Source organism: Talpa occidentalis, unplaced genomic scaffold, assembly GCF_014898055.3.
Source record: "Talpa occidentalis isolate TD23 unplaced genomic scaffold, MPIMG_talOcc4v2.1 talOcc4.16, whole genome shotgun sequence".
NCBI classification, from domain to species: domain Eukaryota; kingdom Metazoa; phylum Chordata; class Mammalia; order Eulipotyphla; family Talpidae; genus Talpa; species Talpa occidentalis.
The window spans coordinates 54237006-54252962 of record NW_023601653.1 but is presented as its reverse complement, the minus strand read 5'-3'; the positions used below and the strand labels follow the sequence as shown (position 1 = coordinate 54252962).

The 15957-nt window shown below is 34.6% G+C and overlaps 1 protein-coding gene across 1 annotated transcript in view; it reads left to right on the top strand.

Annotated features, from left to right (window-relative positions):
* Nucleotides 1-15363, top strand: part of ETNK1 (ethanolamine kinase 1) — a 40506-nt gene extending 25143 nt beyond the window's left edge. Inside the window, exons 5-8 of the mRNA XM_037514227.1 lie at nt 5812-5895; nt 8882-9042; nt 14148-14221; nt 14549-15363. Of these exons, the coding sequence (XP_037370124.1) occupies nt 5812-5895; nt 8882-9042; nt 14148-14221; nt 14549-14621 (392 nt within the window). The 3' untranslated portion in view covers nt 14622-15363. The remainder of the gene's footprint in view (nt 1-5811; nt 5896-8881; nt 9043-14147; nt 14222-14548) is intronic.
* Nucleotides 15364-15957: the final 594 nt, after the last annotated feature.

The window sequence follows — 15957 nt, the reverse complement described above, 5'->3', positions numbered from 1 at the left end:
CAAGCCATTTTATCTCTGTATTAAGTTGTTTATGTTAACGGCTTGAATATCAGCACAAAAATCACCCAGGATTCTTGGGGGAAAATACAAGTTTATGGCCCAATGCAAGACCAGCTGAACAAGAGTTTTTCTAAGTGAGTCTAGGAATCTGCGTGTCTAACAGATTTATACTGTTGATAATGAAGAATTTTAGTTTGGTTAATTTGTAACTTAAAGATAATATCTACTTATGATGGTCTGACAAGAATTTAAACAATGCATTTAAAGTGTAGAAGACAAGGAACTTAACAGTTTATATTGCACCTATTATACTAGGATAGGGGTCGGCAAACTTTTTCCGTAAGGGACTCGATAGTCATATTAAAGACTCTCTATATCATATATATATTCTCTGTTGTAGCACAAACACAACCATAGGTAATATATAAATTAATGTGTGTTTGTGTTCTAGCAAAACTTCATTTACAAAAACAGACAATGGGGCTGCATTTGTCCTGAGGTTAAATGGTTTGCCAACACCTGTATTATGTTTATAGGATGCATTTTTTCCAAATTTATCTAATTCTGAAGATGGTTGCTGTAAGTCAGCAGAGTAACTGTCCTATAACTAGAGGAATCATGGCTCATAGGTTTGACAGTTCACTTTGTCTTTAAATGCAGCTTAACATATTCTACTTTAACTAGAAATATAAAAATGTATATGTGTGTGTGTGTGTGTGGATATATATATGTGGATGTGTGTATATATATCCATACACACATACACATGAAAACTATGAATTCCTTGTAGTTTATGGGCTTTATGTGACTGCTACAGGAACTGGTAGGCATTGCAGGAAGAAATACTGCTTCTACCTGTTCTCACCATGTCAGTTGACAGGCCTCAGGAATATGGCAGAAGAGTGAGCTTCCTTTCTGAAGTTGATGGTAGCTGTCAAGATTTTTGAAAAGTTAGTCAGTGCCAGGAATTAGGTGGTTGGTAAACAGCGGCCCATTCCTTGCCTTCAGTGAAATGACATCTTAAAAAGGTAAGAAAAGAATGCTTAATGATATGATAGACTTTGTTATATAATAAGGAAATCAAAGCCGTGGCTTTTGTTCCACAACCGTAATAAGAATTGCCAGTCATCTTTTAAATTAATAATAAAGAACAAATTGTACTATTGCTTATTGACTGACTTCAAATCTAGTATTTTAAATTCAACTAGTTCTTTTACTGCTGACATATTAACAGTAATTGCTAAAGCTTTTGAGTTTGTTGTTTTATGTCTTGATGCTGTCCAGATGTTTATTAGTGGCTGTTTTGTTTCTCTCCCTTGCCCCCATTTCTTCATAAAGTTTCATATAAAGATCTGATATATAATAATAAATTTCAGTAATGGCAATCGTTATTTTCTCTGTCAGCATAATTCAGTAAACTGTTTTACAGCTATTAATACATACTACATGATATACAGCTATTAGGAAAATATAAATGAGTGGTTTTTAAGAGTGCTTTTTCTGGGAATTCTAGAGTAAATCAAATTTTTCTTTAAATAATATAAATAATTGGCTTTAAATCTTACCCACTCTATTCATGAAAAGGCATTATTGAAATTGTGGTTGTTTTACTGATATTCTAATTATTTAAGAGTCTTTTGGTTTTTTTTTTTAATGTAAGAAAATACAAATTTTTGTATTTGTACATGTATTTTCCAGGATGTTTTTATGAAGGATAATCTAACATAAAATATCCCTCAGTTAATAAAAACCTTACGTTGTACTGTAAAAACCTGAACTGCCAGGAACAGTTACTTAAAATAGTAATTTAGTTTTTCATTTTTCTAACTCATACATTCAGTCCTATTCTATGTTCATATATGTGGCTATGAATGTCAGAAATGCTACTTTTTCTTTAGCATTTCACACACCCCTGCCCCAGACATGGGAGTTATCATTGTATATCAATATTCTGTACAGAAATTCCATTTATTCTGTCAGCATTTGAAGACTTGCTGCATGGCAGGGATTTCTCTGTGGACTGCATGATGAGATAAAGTGTCCTATTGCCCTTCCAGAAAGCTATACGCCATGTAGTGGAGGAGAAAGATTTACAAACAGATGTGCCTAGAATGATGAGTAGTACTGTGGTGAAGGTGGATGCTGAGAGAGGGATGAAGGGAAAGTTTCCCAGAGCAGAATGTACCCTTTTTCTGTATAAGAGAAAGTATTTGCTAACATTAGTGTAGTCATGGATACATTTTCTGTCTCTTCTCTTTCTGCCTTAACACTATGAAACAAGTAGAGAGAGTTGGAGAGATTTTTAGATTGTCATATTAGTTATATTGCTTTTTATTTTTATCCCTTTCTCAACAACAACAAAATAAAGGAATCCAAATAAAAATGTCATGTGTATTATACAACCTTAGTTACAATAAAGCAATAATAAAAATTATTAATTTAATAAAGTACTTAAAAAATTCAAAGACTATTTTCAGTTCAGATTTGAACAGTTTTTTTTTTTGTTAGTGAAGTGTGGATTCCATTATTGTGAAGGTATGCAAGAAATATAGTAATAAAAATTAGCTTTTGAAAATTCAAATTATAGTCTTATTCATTAATCTTATGACTTACCCTTATGTCATAGTGCTAATTACCTAAAGATTAATAATATGGAGTCTTAGCTCTTAAAGCAGTGTTCCTTCTACTTTTTTAGAGGTCAGAGATCCCTTGATGATCTAGAAAATTGAGAGTACTCTCCTTAGGAAATTTTAGGAATTATTCTTACTCTCTTCCCACTCATGAAACCCCAATTAGAAACTTATGTCTTAAAGAATTTATGACAGAGTCATGCTTATGTGAACTATTGATTATTAATGGTAGGTAATGTGTTTGTTCCTCCCCAATAATTGGGAATTTTAGAAATCAGAAATTAAATTTGTAGAAGTAAAAAAGGTCAGTATACTTTCTGTTCGTAGGAAAACATTTACAGTAATTTGATTTTTCTGGCACCTGATTAAGAGTAGGCCTCTTTAATTTTACTTTGTTGCAAAAGATTAAATTTAAGGTTGAGTTCCACTTTGTTTGCAATAGTTTTGACAAAGAATAGTTAATGCAGATTTTTTTTTAATTTTTTCCTTTTAAGCTTTGTGTCTTGTAAAATGTGAGTTTGCCAAATTTTCTTCATCTGCTACAGATTAGGTATGCCATTGTTGCTGCCATGTGGCGGCGCACCCCGTGCTTCTTAAACGCACTGACTGGAGATTTATCGCATCACTTGTTCACATGCACGGAGCCTGGTAACAGCCTCATCTGTATCTTGTTAGCTTCATTTTCTTGTTTTTTTAAATTTCATTATTTATAAACTCAACATAGCATTTAAAGATAAAGGCTAGTTTTAATGAATTAATGCTACTACAAAAAGCCTTGCTAAAATTTTTATACTGAAACATTTTAACTTTTGTTAAAATAACCTATGCTTTATTTAAATTGTGTTTATTATGCAAGCAGGCATGTTTTACCTGCCATTTTAACTATATTTGCCAAATTCTAAATATAATTTTGAAAATTGGAATCGAAGCTTTTGTTAATGTGGCAAAAGTACGCTTCAGGACTGGGCTGTGTATTTTTATTGGCATATAACAGTTAATATGAGCTCTACAAGAATTTGTGCTTAAAGAGCTATAGCAATCAACAGCTGCAATTTTTTAAATAATATATTAAAATTGTTTGGTTGGCTCAATTGTGCAGTTTGGTAAGTCGTCTGAATCCTGATTTCTTAAAGGAAGGCCAGGTGGATAGATATGTCCCACATCATCATGCTTATTAGTCTCTTATCTCTTGACAGTTGTATTTAGAGGATTCATCTTTTTAACTCTTTTTTTCCTCCTAAAAGTAATATTTATTGTAAAGAATTTTAAAAATCTAAGGCTATATTCCTTATATCAGAATATAAGGAAAAAAGGGCACTTGTCTATCACCTGTAATGAAAACAATTGAAACATTTTGTTTTAGTTTATTTCTACTCATCTTTCCCCACTTCCCCATGTGTTATATATGTATATATATATTTTTTCACCCTCTGAAAATATGTTAAATTGGATCACTGTATTTATTATTTTGTGTCTTTTTTCATATAACACAATTTCCCTGGTCATTAAACACTTTTTGGGAATGAAATTTTGTTTTCATGACTGCAAAGTGTTTATCATGAGGTGGTCTTCACTCTCATTTCAAACAGTACGTAGAAAAAACATTTTATTTAAAACATGTCTGATTTCCCATTCTGTGCTTTAATAATTTGGTTAAAACGTATTTTGTCTTCCCACTCTACAGTTTAATAATGTGATTTGGGGTTAACTTTAGACTTTCTGTGAGATAGATTTTTGTGAATTTGAGTATATAATACTTGTGGTGTGGTGGTTGAATTGTAATTTTAATTATAGTAGCAGTATTTTAAAACCTTACATTTATTATGTCAACATGCATACAGATTTTGATAACTGGGTTTTGATGATTTTTATTTTACTCTAGACTTGAATATTTTTATAGAAGTTTAGAACAATTATTAAGTGAAAGTTCATTAAAATTTTTTTGCTTTTATGTAAAATACTCCATTTGCCATCACATCATTGCATTTGTTACATACTGCATTTTTTTCTCAGTTTGAATATGGTCTACATCCATCCCCAAATTAAACATGTAATCTATATCAAGACATTATAGTCCAAAAGCTCTTTTATTTAGGAAATGCCATGTGTATAGACCAGGAGTTTGTTTTTTTACCTCAGCTTCATGTTTAAAACATGATGTAATTAAGCATATGCTATGCATTTTCTCAATATAAGCAGCTTAGAAGCAATTCTTACAGCCATCTCTGCTTTGTATCCATTTTACTGCTTGCCTCTGTAAGCCTTTGAGTTTGTGATCCCTGGTGTTGACAGTGACCCACTTAAAATTTTTTTAAAACATTTCTAACTGTCTCATCTTTCTTTCTCTCTTTTCTCTTTTTAAAGTACTAGGAGCTCTCTTTGTGGAGCCAAATGCACTCTAATACTCATTATTCAAAAATGAAGAGTTCCTAACAGTAGTATGTCCCTTGAACAGCATTGTCTTCAGAGAATTGTACTGAAACATGCATATATATTAACAGTAGTTTAGAATAGCTTATATAAAAAAATTTCAAATGCTTAAAAATAAATATACCTTGCTCTTTTTAAAAGATAAAACCACTGCCTAAGTGCTGCTTAGGTCTGCTACTGGAAACTTAGTGGCATAGCATGCCAGGGAAGTGTAGCAGACTCTTAAATTAGGGGTATTATTAAGTTGATGGGCATATATTGTTATAGATAACTGTAGAGTTCACAGAATTAAAGGCTTTCAAAGTTTACATTTGATTTCCATATGTAGATTAGGTTGTCAGTTCTTTGTTGAAGTATCATAGATTAATTTTTTGTTAAAAATGCTTAGATTGTTAACAGTTTCCAAGGGTGAGTTTTCACTTCTAATTAAACTTGAAATTTTAAGTAACTGATGCCCCCATGTGGTGAAAAACATATTTTATTTTTGTTTGAAGTTGGAGAATGACTATTTTTTGACTTTTAATATAGTTGACATTAGTGTTCACAAAGAAGCTGTTGACCAAGATACATAATTTGAATTTTGTAAAGCTCATTGCCATAAAATTCACAGCCTTACCCTGCATTGTCTCAGAAGTGCATGTAACCAAGCACGTACAATGAGACGAAATATTGGAAGCTATTTACAAATAGCATAGGGATTTTCTAATCTTATATATGATTTCTTATGTCTTTGTTTTTGTGTCTCACATAGGTGATGTACAGTTCATTGATTATGAATATTCTGGATACAACTACCTGGCATATGATATTGGAAATCATTTCAATGAATTTGCAGGTAAGATGTAGGGGCAGAATAGCATATATGACTTTGAAATACTTTTAGAATTGCTTTTTTCTTTAAAAATGATCATTATTTTTATTTTTATTATTTTAAAATATTTATTTATTTATTTATACGAGCACTGGGTACAGTCAGAAGTGCAGGAGGGTGACAGTATTCACCAGAGACAGAGCGGGGGACAGAACAGGCAGACCAACGAAATACACTGCTGAGGGGAGCAGTGGGCAAGACAGAAGAGGTCTGCCGTGCCATGTGGTACCCTTGCCGGCGGCCGGGGATTGAACTGGCACTGCAGAGGCTGTGGGCAGCTTCGTAGCCCAGCACTCAACCGCTGTGCCACCAGGGAAGGCCTAAAAAAGATCATTATTTTTAAACTTAACCATTTGAAGTTTTTTTTTAAACTTTAAAAAAATTACTGTAGGAAAGAGATGACTTCATTCTTAGTTTCTTAAGGCAAAATAATGACTGTAGCTTCTATTAAGACTTGACACAGTACTAGGTAGTTTATAAATCTTAATTCATTTTCTTCCCCTATAACTGTGATGTAGGGCAGGTCATATTTCCATTTTACAGAGGAGGACAGTAGCTCACAAAGGACCCAGAAAACTAAAGAGAACTAAGATTTGAAACCATTTGTTATTATTTAAAAGCCTTTGCTGTTTCCATTGTGTAACTTGGGCTTTGAGTTAAATTAGAAAAATTCAAGAATTCCCCCACTCTCCCTTTGGCTATTAATAATTGAAAAGCTTAGGGGCCTCCCTGGTGGCGCAGGCAGTTGAGCGCCTCACTGTAAAGCTGTCTGCAGCCTCTGCAGCGCGGGTTCGATCCCAGCCGGTGAGCGAGAATCCCACATGGCGCAGCAGACCTCTCCTGTCTCACCCACTGCTCCCCTCAGAAGTGTATTTTGGTAGATCTGCCTGTTCTGCTCCCTGCTCTGTCTCTGGTGAATCCTCTCACCCTCCCGCACATCTGGCCTGTACCCTGGTTTTTGTATAAATAAATAAGTCTTAAAAAAAAAAAAGATGGTCCATTTAAAAAAAAAAAAAAGGAAAGCAAAGCTGGTTACTTTTGTCCTTGAAAATGAATCTAATATCACTATCAAATTATAAAAGTTTTAGTTTTATATAACATAAGTAGAATTAAATTAAAAATCTATCTGTTGATTATATTTAGAAACATGAGATGCTCTAAAGTAAAGGTTAGAAATTCACTGGATGAGTTATACCTAGTAGGAATTTTTCATTGCTGAATTTGTATTTGTACACATTCATGCATTTTTATATATTTTGGATTACTAGATTTGGGGGGAAAAACTTAGGAAAGATTTTAATTTATGTATTTCCGGTTATTTCCCTTCACGAAATTTATCATAAACATACCCTGTCCCCATATATGTGCTATACAGATTTTCACATATTACTAGGAAGGGAAAGCAGCTAAACATGTAATGAGTTATTACCATAGTAGTAATCTGGATTGTTAACTGCTTTTTTCCCCCAAAGATTTATTTATGCATGCATGCAAGAACTGAGATATAAGTCAAAGGTGTGGGGTCGGGGGTGGGGGTGTGAGGGGATTCACCAGAGACTGGGGAACAGAGAACAGGCAGATCTACAGAAATACCCTGCTGAGGGAAGCAGTGGGCGAGGCAGGAGAGGTCTGCTGCACCATGTGGGTTAGCTCCCTGGCTTATAATAGGGGATTGAACTCATGCTGCAGTGACTGGTGATAGTTTGATAGCACTGTGTCTTTAACCCCTGCACCACCAGGGAGGCACCCTGGATTGTCACTGCTTTTGGTATGAAAGAGGAAGAAGCTCCAGTGATCTTTTTTTTTTTTTTTTTTTTTTTTTTTTAAAGATTTTTTTTTTTTTTTTTTAAATAGAGGCATGTTTTTATTTATTTATTTGTTTGTTTGTTTTGTTTATACATGCACTGGGTACAGTCAAAAGCGCGGGAGGGTGAAAGAATTCACCAGAGCCAGAGTAGGGAGCAGACCAGGCAGAAGGACTGAAGTACACTGCTGAGGGGAGCAGCGGGCGGCAGGAGAGGTCTGCGCGCCATGTGGGACCCTCCTCCAGTGGCCGGGGAGCAGCCGGGGATCGAACCGGCGCCACAGAGGCCGCGGGCAGCTTCGCAACCCAGCGCTCTTCCGCTGCGCCACCTGGGAGGCCCTCCAGTGATCTTAATTTGACTTTGTGGAGAAAAAATTGAGCTAAAACTTAAGTCAGGTAGAATTTAGATGTGCAGATTAAAGAGAAGGGAGGGCACTGCAGGATGGGGTAAGAAAACTTCAAGGTGAGTATACTTTTTGCAGGGTATAAAATTTATGTAGGATAGAGGTTTATAACACCAGAGAAATAGGCTTGTGTCAACTTGTGAAGAACCCTAAATGGTGGGCAAAATAATATAAACTTATCCTTTGGGTTAAATTCTCAAGCTGTATGCTATTAAATCAAGTTTATTGGGTAATTATTTTAAAGCAAGGAATGAAAAAGAATTTATCAGAGTTGGAAGGTGTATTGGGGGTAAAGATTGTTTTGTGAGACTTATTACCAATTCTGTGTATGAGGTTTCGGCATAAAATACACTGCATGCCATTGAATAGTGTCAGAAAAGCTTTAGAGCCACAGTTCTAGGAAATGCTCTATACATCAGTGTGTCAGAAACTCCTAGATGCTTATTAAAAAGAAGATTTGGAACTTCTGATGGTGATGGCTCAAGCGTCACATTTAAATTGAAGCAATGAAAATTGATTATGGTTATCAGCAGTATTTTAGAGTAGTTTTTAAGTTGGAATATATTATGATTGGTTTATTGGTTTAATAAATGTTATTTACTTAACATCCAGTATTTCAGCCAAAAATAGAAACATTTTATTTTATTTTTTTTTTTTTTGGAAAAAATAAGGTGGTAAGCTGTATTAAAGTTGGCAGAAGAGTGTGTGTTTTTTAAATCTTTGATGCATTTTCCCACTCTAGGTGTGAGTGATGTAGACTACAGTCTCTATCCAGATAGAGTGCTACAGGGCCAGTGGCTGCGTTCTTACCTTGAAGCTTACAAAGAATATAAGGGCTTTGGAAATGAAGTTTCTGAAAAGGAGGTAGAAGTACTCTTCATTCAAGTCAACCAGTTTGCATTGGTAAGTTGATAGTAAATCTTTAATATAATTTTACAAGTTTCTAAATTTTCATCATCTTTTAAAACTTTCCCGTTTTGAATTTTGTGAATTCTTTTTCAAGATAATGAAAAAAACATGATTGTTTATAATTCCCCTATTTTTTTTTCTTTAAAGATTTATTTATTTATGTGTACAAGAGCTGGGGTATAGGCCAGAGGGGTGAGAGGATTCACCAGAGACAGAGTGGGGAGCAGAACAGGCAGATTGACTGAAATACACTGCTGAGGGGAGCAGTGGGCGAGACAGGAGAGGTCTGCTACACCATGTGGGTAGCTCCCTGGCCGGGGATCAAACTTGTGCTGCAGTGGCTGCAGATAGCTTCATAGGTTGCGTCTTAACCCCTTGTGCCACCAGGGAGGCTCTGTAATTCCCCTATTATATTATTATACTTTTTGAGTACAAAGGTTTTGTTTCATTGATTATTCCATCCCCAATCTCCACAACAGTGATGGCCACATGGTGTTCAGTAATTATTCAGTGAATGGATTCTAATTCAAGTTAGGATTAATGTGTGAAGCAGTTGTTTTTAATATCTGTTGTCTTTACATTAAGAAAAATATAATCAGTGACAGATTTATTGGAAATGAGATTTTCCACAAGATTTAATTGCCAGATCTTTTTTGTTTAAAAAAAGATTTATTTATGCATACAAGAACAGGGATACAGGCCAGAGGTGTGTGTGTGTGTGGGGGGGTGTGGGGGTGTGAGAGGATTCACCAGAGACAGATTAGGGAACAGAATAGGTGGATCTACTGAAATACACTGCTGAGGGGAGCAGCGGGAGAGTCAGGAGAGGTCTGCTGTGACATGTGGGTTGTTCCCTGGCCAGCGATCTAACTCGTGCTGCAGTGGCTGCAGGAAGCTTCATAGGTTGTGTCTTAACCCCTTGTGCCACCAGGGAGGCCCTAATCACCAGATCTTAATGTTAACCCGTTAAAAATACATTGGAAGAATCACTAGAATTATGTTTTCATGATTACCCAGTATTTTTGTCTTTTTTTTAAAAAGATTTATTTATGCATACAAGAGCTGGGATGTAGACCAAAGGTATGGGGGTAGGGATGGGTGGCTGAGAGAATTCACCAGAGACAGAGTGAGGAGCAGAACAGGTGGATTGACTGAAATACACTGCTGAGGGGAGCAGCAGACAAGACAGGCGAGGTTTGCTTCACTGCGTGTGTTAACTCCCTGGCCAGGTATCGAACTTGTGCTGCAGTGGCTGACTATAGCTTCATAGTGCTAAGACTTAACCTTGCACCAGGAGGAAGGCCCAGTATTTTGTCTTCTTAACCTTCTTTTGATAAAGTTACTTTCAGTGTCTCTGACCTTTCAATACCTCATTTTTAAGACCTATTTACTCTAAGTTCATTTATTTATTAATTTTTTAAAATGCATTGAATTTACCTCTTGAAAATAAGCTTTCAGCTAAGGTTAAATGCCAGGTTGAAGTTATTTTAACTATTTCTTTTTAGTTTTAATTCTGTAATTCAGTGGACATGAGTAATATTTGCTATACAGTCCTGACAAAAAGACTGCATTAGTGGCTGATAGGTATACTTTTTCCATAATCTTAAGAGCATTATTTCCCCAGGGCCATTCAGAGCACATCTCAAGTAGGAGGGTAGGCTAAAATGTGACTTAACCTGCTGTTCTGATACCTATTTTCAGTAGAACTGTTGGTTAAATTAGTGGCATGCTCTCCAGCTGGTCCTAAGATGCCTGCTGTTTCTATTTATTTTTCTTAAGCATAATCTTTAAGCAGAGAATGGAGGTATTTTTCCCCATGAGGTCATTAATAAAGTTCAGAATCAACCTAATGCTTCTGTTTAGCCAACTCCTGCATTAATGTGAGGAATATTATGGTTGTTTCAATTTGCGAGTTTGTGAGTTTTCCATATACCCATTTAAGAAATTAAATTATTTTCAATGCATTGAATTGATTAGTTTCCACATAATGTTCACTTAGCTTATAAATTCTTAGACAACAATCCCATTATTTACTATTCAAGAGCTAACTTGGGCTCCCTAGAAAATTTTTGCTGTTTAACACCTTTGTTTTGGGATACTGTGGTTGTATATGTATTGAAAAACACAATTGTGACTTGATCACCAAATTGTTTAAAAATATTAATGAGATATCAGAAACTTAGTGTTACACTAGTCATTTAGATTGGAGAATTCAAGCTGGAATTAAACATAGTACATTTCTTCAAAGTACTTACAGTTTAGGAGGGCAAATAAAGTGTACAAAATAACTATAAATAATTTTAACAGCCATCCTGTTTAAATTTTTTAGCAAATTAGAATTAGGAGGAAACTTACTAACCTGATCTGTAAAAGAAAGATATTTAACTTGATTAAAATAGCAGTGAAATGGACAGCATACAGAAAAAGGATAAAGAATAGACATAAAACTTGGAAGTAACTTTTTCCTCACTTAATATGTCCCTCAGAATTTACAAATTCATTTTTACATTATTACTAAATGTTAAGTTTTTTATACTTTAAGATTCTGATACTATTACATTAGAAACTATTAGACTATATTATCAGGCTAAGTTGGACTTGAATTCCTTTTACTTTATCTAAATTCTGCTCATGTCTGTTTTGTATTTTTCTTGTCCTTTTTCTTCTGAGGTGTGGGTTACTTTCTTACGTTATTGCTATCTTCATAAGAAAGGATGTAATACATTTAGCTGAACTCTCACACTTGGCTTCACCAGTCCTAGTCACTAACATTACCAACCACTCCTGATGTACCTTACTTTTAAGACTTTTTATAGTTTCTTTTTTTTAGCTTATAAGTTTATCTGGTATTTTTCTGTTAAAGATTTCAAGTTGAGTTTCTTCTCTGTGTTGAGCCCCAGATCAGTACTGACTCTGGGATCCCATTAGTCTTTGATCACATTATGTCCAAACTTGAATTTTATTTTGTGCATCCTGCCAATTATCACATAATTTATTTTTTATCCTGTTGTATTGATTTGATTAAAGCACTATGCATTTTGTTGGTATATTTTGAAACCAGAATTTTCTGTGTTCCCCTTCTTCATTCTCATGTTTATTTCCTATTTTTAAATTCTCTTACTCTTGGTTCCTAAAATTCTTTTAATTCCAACCTCTACTCCTTAATTTTATGACTCTTTGATTAAGACCTTAATCTCTCACCTTTCCTGGTCTCTGCTGCCATATTTTTAATGTCTTTAATTCATACATTTTAAAAATGATCTTTGTAATAACTGGAATCTAATTTGTGAATCTGGTTGTGTCACTTTCCTACTTTATGGCGCCCTGTGACCTGCAGAATGAAATGCAAATGATAGTGTCTATAAATTCTGTCTTATTTCTCACTTCTGCTCCAGCAGATCATATTGTTTTCTGTGCACTCCAAGTGTCAGCCTGTTTTGCACAGGTTACTCCTTTCTGCCTATTAACACCTTCTTGTGTACATCCTCTGGTAGTTTCTCCTCTTGTTTCTTATGCACATGTCTTAAATACAGTTTTCTTCTGTGGCACTTCTGTGGTCACTTGTATGAAGAAGACAGCCCACACATATATTATCAAGGTATTTTGGTGACTAGTCTCATCTTTTAAGTGTATAACACTAAAAAAAGGGAGTCATTAAAAGATGTGAAGGGAATTAGTGGCATAGCCCATACTTGAACTCCCAAAACTCCTAATTCAGATAAGAAATTCTTGTATACTGTTTTGGTTTACCTAGCATTTTTTTTTTTTTTTTAACCCAAGATCATAGAAGTTGAGTCTTTTTTTTTTTTTAAAGATTTATTTATTTATTTATTTATATTTATATAAGCACTTGGAAGGTGAGAAGCGCGGGAGGGTGAGAGAATTCACCAGAGCCAGAGCGGGGAGCAGAGCAGGCAGAAGGACTGAAGTACACTGCTGAGGGGAGCAGTGGGCGGCAGGAGAGGTCTGTGCACCATGTGGGACCCTCCTCTGGTGGCTGGGGAGCAGCTGGGGATTGAACCAGCAGCGCAGCAGAAGCTGCAGGGGGCGAGTCATTTTTTTTTTTTAGAGACCTTTTGTTGTTGTCATTATGGTAAATTGAGTTGACCCAAAAACCTTGTCTTGAAGATACTAAGATATTTTTCCTAGTTATAATATTTCTTGTTAAACTTTTGCTTGGGAAGTAAAGTCTTATTAATGGATCTAAATCTCAAAACATTATATATGTAACTGAAAATAGATTATCATGTGCAGACACACAATTCTTTTGCAGCTCCTAACATTCATCTTTATCCCTTTAAGTCGTTAAGACCCATTTTTTCTCGGACATAAGAAAGTCCTGTTACAGAATTGGGTCCACAAAAATGGTTTTCAGAGGTTTGTCACTACTTGAGCATTTTTTACCTTTTTTAAGATTTGGATTTTCCTTCTTGCCTATATTTTTATATCAAGAAACAGGATGTTGATAATATCTAGGAAAGCCTGTGATGGCTTTGATTATTAAAAATACAAAACCAAAATTTATCAATGTTGCTGAACTCTGCCTGCACAAAACAGGTTTCAGGAATTGCTCTACTTTATAAGCAGTTAGCATTTATTAACTCTTTTGGTGTGATCTATAGTCATTTAGATCATAACTAACTTCAGTTACAGTAAGTATAACTACATGTATCTTCAGATTTTTTATTTAAGATTTATTTTTACTTCTTTATGCATATAAGAACTGGGGTGTAGGTCAGAGGTATGGGGGGGTAAAAGGATTCATCAGAGACAGAGTGGGGAGCAGAACAGGCAGACTGACTGAAATACACTGCTGAGGGGAGCGGCTGGTGAGACAGGAGAGGTCTGCTGTGCCATGTGGGTTAGCTCCCTGGCTGGGCAGTGGCTGGCAATAGCTTGATAGCGCTGAGACTTTCACCCCTGTGTTAAAGTCTGTGTTAAACACCCCTGTGTGAAAGGAGGCCCTCTTCAGATATATTAATAAAAGCATCAAGTGCAGTGCATGGAATTAATGAAGAAGGAAATAAATATGTACAATTCGATATTTGTTTTATAAAGTCATGCGTTATCATAATTCTTGATTGTTCTTCCCTTCTTAGGCTTCTCATTTCTTTTGGGGATTGTGGGCTTTGATTCAAGCCAAATACTCCACTATTGAGTTTGATTTCCTTGGGTAAGTTTAATTTTACCTTATTTGTTACGTTTGTCTGTACTTTCTTTGGGTTAAGATTTAGAACTCAGGGGACACTGAAGTTACTATTTTCAGTCAAATATAATAAAAGTTGGATACATTTACTAATTGGTCTGTGAAGAAATTTGATATAATCTGTTAAAAGCTCTAAGTGTTAGAAAAGTGTCCAGTAGGTGGTGCAATAAACTAAAAATATGTCCTTTGAAACCTTAAACTTAAAAAAATTCAGCTTAGAGGGTGAGTGGAAATAAATGAAGGATTAAGTTTTTCAGCTTTGACTAATTCTGTTGTTACTCTCTTTCTCACTAGGTATGCAATTGTTCGTTTTAACCAATACTTTAAAATGAAGCCTGAGGTTACTGCATTAAAAGTGCCTGAGTAAAGAAGAGATTTAATTATTCTCAAGTAGCTGAACAATGCTTGTAAATCTTTTCTTAAGAAATCCAAAAAGCCAATATTTGTTAAAATTCTGTTATTTAATTTGGTTATCTTGCTTTACGAATTATGCCTCTAAACAATCTATTTTTTAAATAGGCTGAATGATGTCAAGAATATACCTACAGCTATCAGTATGTGGTGGATTAGAAATTTGTTAAATCTGCAAAAAGGTATAAGGATGCCAGTTTAATCCTTTCTTTGATAATTTAATCTGTGTTATATGTGAATTATTTATTATGAATTTAACATGTTCCTGTGAATGCGTTCATCTGTTTTCATTAGTCTGTTGAGTGTAAACAATGAGAATATTGCAGAGAAAGTTTGTTTCACTTTAATAAGATTAATTTTAGTAAAATTCTAGATACAGTGTAACCTTTTTATTTTCATGCACTGTAAGTAAAATGAATCATTTACTCTTGAAATGCCAGGCACTGGTATAGATAACTTAGGATATTCATAGAAAAATACCTGTTTAGGAGGGTGAAATACGTTCACCATTTATGCTAGTGGTACATCTTTTTGAACTGAGTATTGAAAAGGTTTCTTTTTAGGGAATATACTTAGAATTAAAATCCCCCTCCCTACATAGTCTGGCATATAAATATTAATATTTACCATATAATCCTGGAATAGATATGATTTCATGTTACCAACATTTGCATTAAATAATATTTTCATATACTAAATATGGTCATTTAAGTTACTAGTTTGATTTAAAATTTTCATTACATCAAATTGTTCCTAACTAAAAATTTTGTTTCATTTGTTGAGATTTTCTGTGTTTCATGTGTTATTAAATGGTAGCTAGTAGATAAATTGCTGATTTTTGAAGCAAAGATGTTTATCATACTTGGGAACAAGAGAATGTCATTTAGACGAACTCCTTACCTCTCCAGGTTCATTCCTTTCGTTTTGGTTTCATGGTTTAGTTAGGTTTCATATCTTTAGAATAACAACAGATTAGTTGACACACGTAGAGTCAGAGAAATATGTTGATGTGGTTAAAAGAAATAAGGAACATTTAGGGCATTGATCTTGTACATTTAAAAGCTGATACAAAAAATGTGAATTAAGCAGAAATATGTAGGAGGGCTTCTGTTTTGGTTTCTTTTGATTTTGCCTTACCTTGAATTTTAATTTTATTTAGGTGTGAGTGTGGGGCAATTATATGGAAGGGCGTTTAGATCTTTGGGATAGATAAGTAGGCTTCAAATTTTGAAAACTGCTATATGGAGCTGAGCAGTCATGGTGAACTTTACTTAGAAAATTAGTCTGACAAG